Here is a 12,124-nt window from a genome sequence, read left to right as displayed (position 1 = left end):
TCTCCCTTGTCAGGCTCAGCCACTTTCCACTATTGTAGACTTCCTTTAAATTGGATCCCTACTGGCTGTTTTTGCTGTTGCTAAGGGAGCACTGAGCTCACGGTTACCCTTTGAGCTGGTGTTTTGGAAATTCAGTCACTGTTCAGCTGCTGGGAGATGTTGATGGAAAAGCTGTGGGGGGCATGGAGGGGCTGCAAGGAGAGGTGTCAGGAGGCCGTCCTTGGGTTCCACACATGTGCTCCTCCCCTCTGCCCCTGAATAGGGTCTGCAGCAGTGGTTTCTCTGAAAGCAGCCACAGTTCCTGGAATGCTCCAATGCTTACTGGTTATAAATATCCATGGTGGGGGGCAGAGCTGGGCTGACTCATGGAGGAGCAAGACTCCCAAGTTTACTAGGTTTAGGAGAAGAGAGGAGGCCCTAAACTCCTCTCCTAACTAGCAACAGAGCCAAAAAGAAAACTTAGCAGTGGACCAAAATGAACTTGGCAGTAGCTCAAAAAGCTACCAACTTGTAAAGATGGCAGTATGGTTAATGGAAATAGAGAAAGCAGAATCTACTTTGCTAATGAATTTTAAGTAATATTTAGCTTACGGAAAGCTAAAACCATCCTCCTCTTCCCTTTTGAGCCCACCTTCCCTTTTGCCCTCTCCCTCTCTGGCCCGGGTTACATGAGAAACTGTCAGAAAAAAGGTGTGATGTCAGCCTTCTTTCTAAGGTCTAACTTTTATATGGTGAAATGGAGTCAGGAAGACCTTGAAAAAAGTTTCATTCTTTAAACTCTTTCCTTAAGTGAAGAATTCCCTATATTTATTACTTAACCATTTTTTTTTGCCTTAAAATGCTCTTTTCACTTCTCTTAGAAAAGAGAAAGTAGTGCTGCCTCCAAGTTTTTTGGAGCAACTGGGGCCCAAACCTTCAGTGTTGATCTTGAACATTTGCCTTATCCCAATAACCTTGAAAAGACCAGAAATTCATATACACCCAGGCAGGGGGACTGGAAAGGATTCCTCCTGCTTAGCTTTATAGATCATTTTCTATTATCATCTACTTTTAATTAGGAGGACAAAAACTTAATGACACTCTTCCTGCCACATAAACACCTATTGAAAAGACTGAGGGAAGAGACATCATTTCATCAGAAGCTTTCATGGATTCCAAACCACTTCAGGTCCAACCGCTGTCTGGTTTTATGAACTGGGAATAGCTTGCCCTTATCTCAGAAACTAGGAAAAGCTCTCTGTGGAATACTCTCAGGTCCTTGGACCATTAATACAAAGACAATTACAAAATCAAAGGATTACTGGAATCGAAAGGGATTTTAGAAACTACATATTGTATGATACAGAGCAACTAGATGCAACTTTTAAAAAATCATATAATCCAGAAGTGTCTAACTCAATGTCAAAACTTCAGGGTGGGCCACAATCAGATTAAAATGTGATTGGGAAATGTTTAACAAAATAAAAATACAATCCAACACGCATGATGTCAATTTATGATTCTCGAAGTCAATATGTGACCTGCAGGTATATGTTTCTATTTGAATTTGACACCACTGATCTAGTCCAAACCTTCATTTTAAAGCTTTGGAAGCTACAGAAAGATTAGTCACCCAATAAATGCTTTCTGCTTTCTAGTGCTCTAATGTCAACTTTTCCCTCTCTTAAAGTAAAAAAAAATGTGAATTTTCATTTTCCAAAGATAAAAAAGAAACTACTGCTCAGTCTTAGCGATAAAATGAAATCTGGATTCCTAAGTAAAAGCTACACGAAGGGCATACTGTAAAGGATACATGGCAAAATAAATGAAGGGGAACTGAGCTCTCCTTTTGGGGTCTCCCTTTATTGACTAACACTCACTTTACAAATGAGAGAATTAAGGCCCAAAATAGTAACTTGTAGATTAAAACACTGGACAAAATCTAGCTCAGAGAGGTTGTTACCTGCTCACCAGATATGGTGTGGCAGAGTAAAGACGATAACTCAGGACCCATTAATCCCCAGACAGTTCCTGGAGCAAGATTATTCCCATTTTATAGATATGGAAACCAGGGACTGCCAAGTTATCAAAGCAGGTGCCACAGCTGAGATTAGACCTCTATCTCATAATTTCCAGTCAGGTCATCTTCTAAGGCCACAAGGACAAGTCAGAAAGTATAGCAACACTTCACTGTGGATCAAAGCTGAAGAGGGACCCAGGAAAACCTGGGGGCATGTATAGCTAACCTTGGACTTAAATCCTCAGAAGAGCTTTCCCTTTCAACTTGAATCTACTCAAAGTTGGATTGCTAATGTATCCCTTGGGCCCAGGTGCCTGAGCACTGGGGTTGTCCAAGAGCCTCCTGAAGGAATTCACATCTTGCAACACCATCTCATCATCCACCTTAGAGAAAAGTAGTCTTCAAGTTACTAGCCAAAGCACTTATGGTATTATGGAATCAGGTGTCGTTCCAGCCAGGTTAAGAATTAATGCGGGTATAAAAATAAGAACTAAAGAACAAGAAAATTAGAGAAGCCAAGGATATGTTTCAGTTAGACAACACTGACATCAAGGTAGGACACAAACTAGGGTCTCAAAGGGTTTTATACACAGGGAGATCTTTCCCTCATTTAATGAGGCCTTTCTTACATCAATGGCTCAAAGGTAGTTGGTGGAGTAAAGCCAGGGCCTATTCTACTAGAAATCACATTTAAGGATCTATAGTCTATACCAGACCCACACAACTTGGCAGTAGGTAGGGGCCAAAATTAAAATAAGCCAAATTTCTTTGGTCCACAGATAGGTTAAAGACTGATGGTTGGTTGTTGCAGGTCACGTGACAAATGGGCGTGTGTGCAGTGGCAACCCTATATTTTTTGGGGGCCACCCTAAGTTCTCTGGCCAGCTATAAGCGGCCCTGGGGCCCTATGTTATGCAGGTGTAGTCTATATCAACATTAGGCCTAAGTTCACAAGGAAGTGTTCTCTATCTGAAACAATATACCCTATAGCCCCAACTTCACCAGGAGTACCAATGGTCAATGATCCAAGATTGGAACACCCTGTTTACATGTTATTTTCAAGCCACCTCTTACCCCAACCATAGAGAACTGGTACCTTTTATAATTTTTCTACCTGGCACATGAAAGGTGATTAGTACTGGTTGAATCAAATGGGATTAGAAAGCTACTCCTCCTTCATGTCCTATCTTCCTTTAATTTTAAATTTTGCCCTCCTACCAATCCACCTCATCTACGGAAATAAAGGAACAATTACAAAAGATCCTCAGATCATGAAAAAGCCTTACAAAATAGAGCAACGTGGCAAACTGTAAGAAGCACCAAAGCGAGGATCACTAGACCTGGTTTTGCCATCAATGAGTTGTGATTTTACGTATATTATTTCTTCTTTTAGATCTCAGCTTTCTTATTTGTAAAATAGTACTGGGGTAGGTGATTCAACCAACAAACCTTTATCAAGCGTTTCCTATAGGCCTGTGGCTCTAAGGTGTTAACAAAGATGAATGACAATTAGGCTGAACTTTACTAGCATTCATCTGGCAGTGATGTATTAGATCTGAGAGAGGAAGTGACCAGAAGTCTACTGTAATAGCTCATATAATGGGGGCCTTCATTAGGTTCAGATGGTAGGAATGGGAAGGAGGGACAGCAGTTACCTTATGCTGGCAGTATAAAGTCACTGGCCTAAGTATCCAAGGTGAGTAACAACCTGTACTAACAAATAAAAGGAATAATCTCTAAAATTCTGATTCATTTTCCCAAGACAGAAAAAAAAAATCCAGGAGATGCAAAAGCTCAGGAACTTTGGGATTGGGGCCCACCCTTTTCCACCACTACCATCCTCCAATGAGGTTTATTCAGTTAACAATGGAAAAGAAGCATACACGGAGACCCAAGAAACAGCTTATTAATACAGTATTTATTTGTCTTCCCTCTGTCAAACCCTGAGCCCATGGCTTTCCCCAGGGCTGCCTGGTAAGATGGAGGGGGAGGTATACACAGGCTGAAAAGAGACATGGAAGGACCAGGACGAGGAGGAACATTCAGAAACGTTGGGGGACAGAAATGGCTCCATCACATGGCGAAGAGGATGAGGAAGGCCACCATCAGGCAAAAGAGCCCCATGGCCTCAGATAGGGCAAAGCCCAGGATGGCGTAGGAAAAGAGCTGTTGCTTCAGGGAAGGATTCCTGGGAAGAGGAAAAGTGGGTGAGTCTGGTTCCTTGGCCACAAAAGGCACAGTAAAGATATCAACAGGAGAAGGATGAGGAAACCTGTCTGGCAATCGTCTCAAATACTGAAGTGGTCATCCTACTGATTTGTCTTTTAGGGTGAGAAAGCTCACACCAAAGACTGGTCATGGAGGTGAGTCTTAGCTCAGTTACCAGCTTCAGATATGAGTCCATTCACTGCTCTGCAGAGATTTAATGGGAATCCCAACCAATCCATGATTCGTTAGCCATTTTTAAAAATCCAAATATTACCACCTCAAAAGGGGAAAAAAAAACACCCACTATCTCTATGTGTTTCTATACAGCATTGAGTAGCTTCTGGCTTTAGGCATTTAGTAGCTAGGCCCCATAATAAGCCCTCCAGAATGGAATGATTAAGCAGTTAAGAGGATCAGTGGATGGGATAACCTTCCTTCATTTAAAACACAGCCAGAACATAAGGATCTTATACCCCCTACGAAAGGTGATCATTCTTATTTGAAGGTGAAGAGACAGTTGGGAAGATAGGAATGCAACTAGGAAAAATATACTCCCAGTGTCAATGATGCCAATCATTAATCCAGTTTGCTTAGTTCTGGTCATCAGGGAGGTTCTGACTGGCACATCAACACCAGATTGTACTCTTGTAACTATGCCAGGACTAGTTCTTCTTTGGAAAAATCCAGGAAAATAACCCTATACCCTCAGTGGTATTAAGAGAACTTACTGGTCTCTGGAGGGTTAATTTAGTTCTAACAATGAGTTACCAAGAGTCTGTGGGGAGGAGATAGTCTCAGGATCCCGGTGCCAGAGGGGCAAGCTGAAGTGGCAATAAGGTATCCCCTGGGTTGTGGGAGAGCAACAGTGCAAGGTGACTTGGAAGGTACAGACTGGGGGAGACAAGAAGCCAGAGGTGGTCCCAAGCAATAGGACCAGGATCCATAAAACCAAACTTTACTTCTATTTCATCTAAAGGTTTAAGTTTTTCGGGCTCAGAAATTGCCAACTAAGTCCACACCCTGGAAACCCCATCTTAACCAATGAGGTCTTTATACTCCAATCCTCACCTTACCTGGCATAACCGATGATAAGACTTCCAAACACAGTCCCAATCCCAGCTCCAGAGCCGGCCACACCCACAGTGGCAGCCCCAGCCCCAATGAACTTCGCTGCTGTGTCAATGTCCCTTGAGATGGCACTAGTTTGGAATCCACATCTGGGGACAAGTGAGGTCAAGGGACCTGATGCTGCCAAAATGCTGAGGTTCTGTGAGAGAAAGAATTAGGCTGTAGGGGAAGGCTGAGTTTCTGCACCACAACAACACTGTAGCCTGCCCTACTAGGCACTAGTGATTGTTTCTCAAAACTGTAAAACATCCTTCACAGCACTGGAAAATTCTGATATGTGGATAAAGATGCTGAGGACATGAGGATCTGAATGTGTTCACGTGCATTCAACTACCAGAGTAACAGGATGCCTGGAAGCTTGAGACAGATCAGTGAACTGAGTCAAGTTTGGTGCCCCAGGAGAAGCTGTCTCCCTAAAAACCCAAGAGCTAGAATTTCCCGACTGCACATCTAGACTGGGACAACGCAGTCTTTTAGAATGTCACTAAAGTTCAAGAGCAGGAGTTTTAAACCTTTTTTTGTGTCATGGATCCCTTTGCCAGTCTGGTGAAGCTTATGGATCCCTTCTCAGAATGTTTTTAAATGTACGCAGGATTACAAAGGAAACCAATTATATTGATAGTTTTCAAAGTTAAAAAAAGTTAATGGATTAAAAATTAAGATTAAGAACCAGATTGAGAACCCCTGGTCTAAACAGCGGGCAGGATTTACTACCTTTTCTATCACCATTTAAAACCCCTTTTCTACCTCCATTTAAAACCAGTGGCTCCCCAACCCCCCCACCCCCATACCAAAGTCCCACTCATCTGGGTTAATGTCAGCACACCCCCTGCTGGCCCAAGCAAGTAAGCACTCTTCCTTCTGATGACCTCCATGGTCAAGGTTCAACTTCACGGTCAAGTTACCTCATCTGTCCGAACCTCTGGCCGTTTCAGTACCACTGCAGTTAATGGTCTACTCAGCATCTGAGAGCTGCTCCTCACCTGGTAGAAAAGAAGCAAAAATGTCATGGGGGTTGCCTGGAATACTCCTGATGGCTGGCTGCCTTACCACAGGAAGGTGATTCCCCTTCCCCCTCATCCAGTCCTCCCACCTTACTCATCTCTCCCAGAGCTCAATTTCAAGTTTTAGATAACAACTAAAATGTCTCCTCCCCTATCCTAGGCCCCAGGCTGCAAGAAGACTCTACTACTCCCAACAGACTCCTTGCCTGTGGGAACTAGGAGGCACATTCGCATCCCTTTCTCACTCACTCCATAGGCAGGAAGGGCCAAGGCTGCATCATCATGTTAAGAAGGAAGCCAGGGATTAAGGCAAAAAGGGGACTTACTCTTAAAGATACTTCCTAAGAGAGTTGAGATTGCTAAGTATCTTGCTCAAAATTCAACTCCCCTGTGCAGTCTTTACAGAATAACCCACTCCAAATCTGAACACTCTTTTACTATGCACAGTGTCATTAGTGATTTGCATAGAGCAGACTCTCAGAAAATGTGGAATAATCAGTTGGCACTATTATTTTTTTGCAACTTAAAGAGTTCTAGAAAGATTCCTGAGTTTAGATGACTTGTCTAGGGTGACAAGTACAATATGTCAGAGGCAGGACTCAAAACCACTAGCCTCTAAGCTATGCTTCCTCTTTGCTTTATAAGTGTTCTCAAATATTTTTAATATATGGCCTGCCCCTAATTAGTAAGCTCTCCAAGGGGATAGAACTGTGTCTCTTCCCTTTCTTCTAGTTATCCTAGCAACCATACAGGACAGGGTTGTGTACATAGCTACTGTTTCATTCACACTACTGACTGAATTCGGGAGATACAATACTCCCCGGACATTTTAAGTACTAGTGATTTCACTGCAGTGGATACTTCACTGATACAGATCGTACCCCTCTTCCTCTATCTTTAGACAGCCTGGTGCTGAGCCTCTAGGAACTTAGTAGGGTTGGTCCTTGCTAGATAGACACAGGCAGCTGCTGAGCCAGCCATGGCTGCCCTTCCTTTCTTCTTCGGTAGCACTTCTAGACTGTGCTTTGCTGGCATAGCTTTAGAGAAACTAGGGTCACAACCTTCACTGTCACGTTTACAACAAATAAGACATCAGTGTTGGGCTTTAAGTAGGACACAAAGTATACATAACTGCTGCCGAGTGGTTAGGTTCCAAACCTAGATTCCTAGGTGTATACCAGAGCCTTGCTTGAATGGAAAGAGTCTAGAGATTTGGCAACATTCACTTACCTTGCTGACTTCACTTCCATATCAGACTACCACAGCAAGGGAGTCCCAGAGGATGTCACTTCCCCAGGTGATAGTACCCCTCCCCACAGCCTAGCTGTGATGAAGCTGTAGGTGCAAGGATGGAAGAGATTTTGTTCCTTTCCCCACCCACCCCCATTTGACTGTCAGCTACTCACAAGGGCAGGGGTAGAGATGAACTTGGCGCAGGCGTACATTCTCAGGGGGTGAGGAGCAAAGCTGAAGAGCTGAGGGCATAAAAGCAGTGTTAGAAATCAGAATTGCTCCCCACTTATTACACAAAGTAAACCAATGAGAGCTGAAAGGGCTCAGAAAACTCAACTGAAATAAGAGGGGGGCTTCAAAAGACGGAGCAGTACTCATTTCAGAAAGGAGACAACGAGAATCCGAGAGAGAGAAAGTATCCCATTCTAACTTTATTGAAGGTAGACACAGAAGTATAATTAGAAAGCAGGAATCTATTCCCCTCAGGAACACCAAGATTTGGCCCTTATAATTTATAACATCTCTAGCCAAGGTTCACAATCCTTTGAAGATGTGACTTCAGTATGAGGGAAACAGGGTCCTAAGATTCAGGATAACATTACTTCTTATGAATAGAGCTTCTGATAACTACTGTTCCATCTCCAACTTTAAAATGCATTTTCTCAAAACTTCCCCCCAGCCCAGAACCTAGTACTACAGTTTAATTGAGGACATTACCCACAATGCCCTTTATCAAGTTGTTTTTTAACCACTGTGCAAAAAATAAAAATAAAAAAATCCTTCTTAGATGATAGTACCTTACATATATTAGAACTTTATATTCACTATGTTATTTGATTCTTACAATTCCAAGGCAGACAGTATTACTAAACATATTTTACAAGTGAAGAAACAATCAGAGGCAGTAAATAAACCAGTGAGCAGAACTGAAACTTGAAACTAGGTCTTCTGATATGACATTCTGTATTCTATACCATGCTGCCTAGATCTCTGATGAGCTTTTCCTTTAAGATAAACCATTTATATACCTTTGGAAGTCAAGGACAGAGATGCAGAACTTATGGGGTTCCTTAACAATTTTGTCGCTGCATAGCCTGGAACCACTGGCTTACCCTGATTCTTCAATGTTTAAATAAAAGGAGATCTATAGTGGGGATAGGGCAGATCAGGGCTGGAAAGTTAACATTACTATCATAAGTAAACTTAGGCCATTTCAGTATCACCTTCGTACTCTTAAGAGGGCAAAAGATATGGTGGCTCTAAGACCTTAAATCCAAAGTCTTCACATCAAAGTTTTGTTGAGGTCCAACTCTGTCCGGCCTTATGCCTCAGTTTAATCAAAGATAAGTTCAAGAAGCTACAGGAAAAGTAGTAAATGCACCTGAAATGAACAATAACTCCTTAGGGGATTTTATCTCCTAGTTAGAGGAAACAGCTACAAACACATCTTCTCTAACTGATCAAGACTCAAAGTTGCATAGGTAATATCTATTAAAAGACTTCACAGCAAGTATGAGTTTCATAGTGAATTTATGTAAGTGACAAGAATTACACTTCAACAATACTTACATGTCAGGACTTTGACTTTAAGGTTGGGGTTCTTAAACTTTTTTTTTATATCAGGGACCCCTTTGGCAGTGTGGTACAGACTATGGACCCCTTCTCAGAACTTACTTAAATGCATAAGATACAGATTAGAAAGGAAATCCATTATGCTGAAAAAGTTATCAAAATATCTCAAAAAACAACTTCAGAGACTCTAGGTTAGGAACCCCTGCTTTAAAATACTAGAGTCATGTTCCCTTTTAGGGAGCAGAAGTTATAACTAATGACCTAACAGTTTGCTCCTTGTAACAATGGCAACTATTCAGCATTAATCTGCTATACCTCCACTCTAGTGGAAGTCTTTTCAATGCCTGCCCAACTATTGTCTCTCAATCTCCCTGGGTTTGAAACTTACTTTAGTCTGTGTTCTGCTTAGGTTTATTGCTCACGTCCACAGTGGCTAGTCTCCCTGATTAAAACCTGACATTAAGGATCTAACAGTGTATCTTAAAGGCTGTGGGCCCTAAATGAGGCAAAGGTCATCTCTACTGGTCTACCAAACACGGACTGCACGCTCCCCTTTAAGGGACAGAAGTGCTATGACTGCTATGACTAAGTTTCTTTCCTTCAAATTATGAGATTTTATTCTATTTACCAAGGACCCTTAGAAGCTGAGAACACTCAGGGAATATGAGTGAGTTAAAAAGAAAGTTATGGGACAAGGTGACAAGACCTTGAGGAATTCCATTCAGGTTTTGCTGCAGAATGACCTTGGCCTTACTCCTGCAGAACAAGGTTGTTGGGGGTGGGAAGACATCACCTTCAGATAACTTTTAGAAAAACTGAGGGAAAGATGCCATGATGCGCTGCTACATTGGCCCTACCTCTGAGAGAGGAATAGGTTGGTAGAGCAGAAGAGCCCTGGCCTCGAAATCAGAAGACTTGGGCTCATGCCCAATACTACCTGTGTGACTTTAGTTACCACTTAAGCAGCAGCCTCAAGTTTCCTCATACCAAAACCATAAAGGCTTTTAACTAGGCAACCTCAAAGGTTGTTAGCGGCTCTCCAATCCTCAGACCCTACGAATTGGCTTCCTTCCTGCTTTTTCACTTCTCTAGGGGAAAGGGAATTGGGTGGAAGGGCAAAGTCTAGATCACTTGGGATGCCTCAGGGGCTGGTTTTGGGGATCGAACATCTCAAAGACGAATCGAGAGTCCCGTGACCTTTTGACAGGAGTCCACGAGGTTTGGTGGGGAGACTCAGGTTGCCTTATACGTGCCCCCCGCCAAGGATCAGTTAGGGAGGACACGCGCTCAAGTGGGGGGGCCTCTGGAGGGCGGCAGGGCAGCGGTGCCAGGGGAGGAGGAAGCCTGCCTCTCACGTGGGTCCCTGGGAGGCGGCTTCCGGGACTGGACCAAAAAGCATTTGCATAGCGGGCTACGGGGGCCTGGGAGGCCCAACCGGCGCCGGGGAGGGGGTGGGGCGGTCAGCCTCGGGCCTGCGCACCGGAGGTCGGCCTCCGGGAAGGCGGCCCGCACCGGGGCCTAGGGCGAGCGGAACCCAGGAAGGCAGAAGAAAGGATAGAGGACCGCACTCTCCCCCATTTCCTCTTTTTCCTTCTAGCTTCCCACTCCCACCCCCAAGCCCGAGGCCCAAGATGGCGCCGGACCCGCGCGGCTGGAGGTCACCGGCGCGCGGGAAGAGGAGGTCTCGGGACGCCAGGGTCGGGAAATCAGGAATAGTGCGAGGACTGGGGAAGAGGGTGTTCCAGGGAAGACTCGGGGAAGCAACGACGCGAAGTGGGATCTTTCGCGGGCATGTACGCGGAAACAAGCGGGAGCCAGGCCCCGGGCCTTACCTGCCGGCAGAGCAGAGGAGACAGAGAGGGGGAGGGGAAAGAGAGGCGTGCGGCTTGACGCATGCGTGCCTCTTGCCAACGAGTGGCGTCGTTGAGGACAGAGTGACCTAAACCTTTGGGGGTTGGAGAGACGCTACAGCGCCGCCCTCCTGCCACATGGAGGCAGGCGGTCCGACTCGCCATCTGCTGTTCGAAGGCTGGAACTACAACCAAGAGGCGACCTGGTGTAGCCGCTAGGTAGCTGTGAGTTGCATACAAAACGCGGTCTGCGATTTGCTCTAGACTGCAGCGGGAATATGGACACAGGGCCCACTCCCGAGCATGCGCAGAGTCAAACCGTTGAAGCACAGCCTTCGAGACTGGGGTACCGCATTCACCAGAACCGTAGCATTAAATATTCCAGTACCCCTACATCCTTAACGCTTCTGCAGCTTAGGGAAACCTCAGTGTCTTGGAATCACGTGTCCAGAAGTTGCCCAAGGGGAAACCTATTAAATGGGCAAATAGGCTGCAAAATGCCAAGCTCTAAGTGACAGCCTCATTTTTTGTGTTTTTCCTTTTAAGTGGGAGGAAGAAAGGATGGTGGTGGTTGCTCTTTTATCAAATGAGATGGCGTATGTAAATGTAATGTGAAAATTATCAAGCGAGCTAATGTATGTAAAGCTTTGCAAACCTTAAGCTGTGAAAATGTCAGGAATTAACTCTCTGCTATTTAGTAGCAGCCACTAGAGAAAGGGCCTTCTGCTCAGTGACCCAGCAAAAGAGAGAGGAGGGGGCTTAGTTGGGTCATCTTAACCACCTGATGGAGTTCTGAGCAGCTATTCACTCCCTTACCGTTCCCTGCCTCCCCTTTTTTCTCATTTCCTCGACAAACACTGCCCCGTGGCATTCAATCTCTGCCACCCCCCACCTCATCTTAGGTATCCTCCCCCCCCCACCCAAGGTGTGCCATCTCTGGATTCCACTCCCGTCTCATCTAGGCAAGTACTGGGTGGAGTGTCACTTCTGCAACTCTATCCACAATCTCATCTTTTGGGCAGCTTCTCCACTCCCAAAAGGTGTGGTATCTTTGCTTCCCTTCTCCATCTCAACTCCAGGGCAAGCACCCCCTGCTTGCAGCGTGCCAGCTCTCGCTCTCAACACGCGTC

The 12,124-nt window shown here is 44.7% G+C and overlaps 1 protein-coding gene across 1 annotated transcript; it reads right to left on the bottom strand.

Moving 5' to 3' along the window:
• Positions 1 to 3,895: 3,895 nt before the first annotated feature.
• ATP5MC2 (ATP synthase membrane subunit c locus 2) lies at positions 3,896 to 11,054 on the bottom strand. The gene is made up of 5 exons (XM_036761870.1): positions 10,977 to 11,054; positions 7,746 to 7,814; positions 6,241 to 6,318; positions 5,281 to 5,474; positions 3,896 to 4,187 (listed from the first exon to the last, which is right to left on the bottom strand). Exons 1-5 carry the CDS (start codon positions 11,037 to 11,039, stop codon positions 4,073 to 4,075), a joined length of 519 nt encoding a protein of 172 aa, XP_036617765.1. The 5' UTR covers positions 11,040 to 11,054; the 3' UTR covers positions 3,896 to 4,072.
• Between the last annotated feature and the right edge of the window lie 1,070 nt (positions 11,055 to 12,124).

This window comes from Trichosurus vulpecula, chromosome 5 (assembly GCF_011100635.1).
Source record: "Trichosurus vulpecula isolate mTriVul1 chromosome 5, mTriVul1.pri, whole genome shotgun sequence".
Classification (NCBI taxonomy): Eukaryota; Metazoa; Chordata; class Mammalia; order Diprotodontia; family Phalangeridae; genus Trichosurus; species Trichosurus vulpecula.
Note: the sequence above shows the minus strand (reverse complement) of the source record. Positions and strands in the feature narration are given on the sequence as shown.

Bases quoted from the DNA above. Each gene is read 5' to 3' on its own strand.
- ATP5MC2 (XM_036761870.1), bottom strand. From the start codon at position 11,039: ATGCGTCAAGCCGCACGCCTCTCTTTCCCCTCCCCCTCTCTGTCTCCT. The intron at 7,815-10,976 runs GTAAGGCCCGGG...TTATGCCCTCAG, and splicing joins CTCCTCTGCTCTGCCGGCAG to CTCTTCAGCTTTGCTCCTCA. The intron at 4,188-5,280 runs GTAAGGTGAGGA...TCCTCTTCCCAG, and splicing joins CTTATCATCGGTTATGCCAG to GAATCCTTCCCTGAAGCAAC.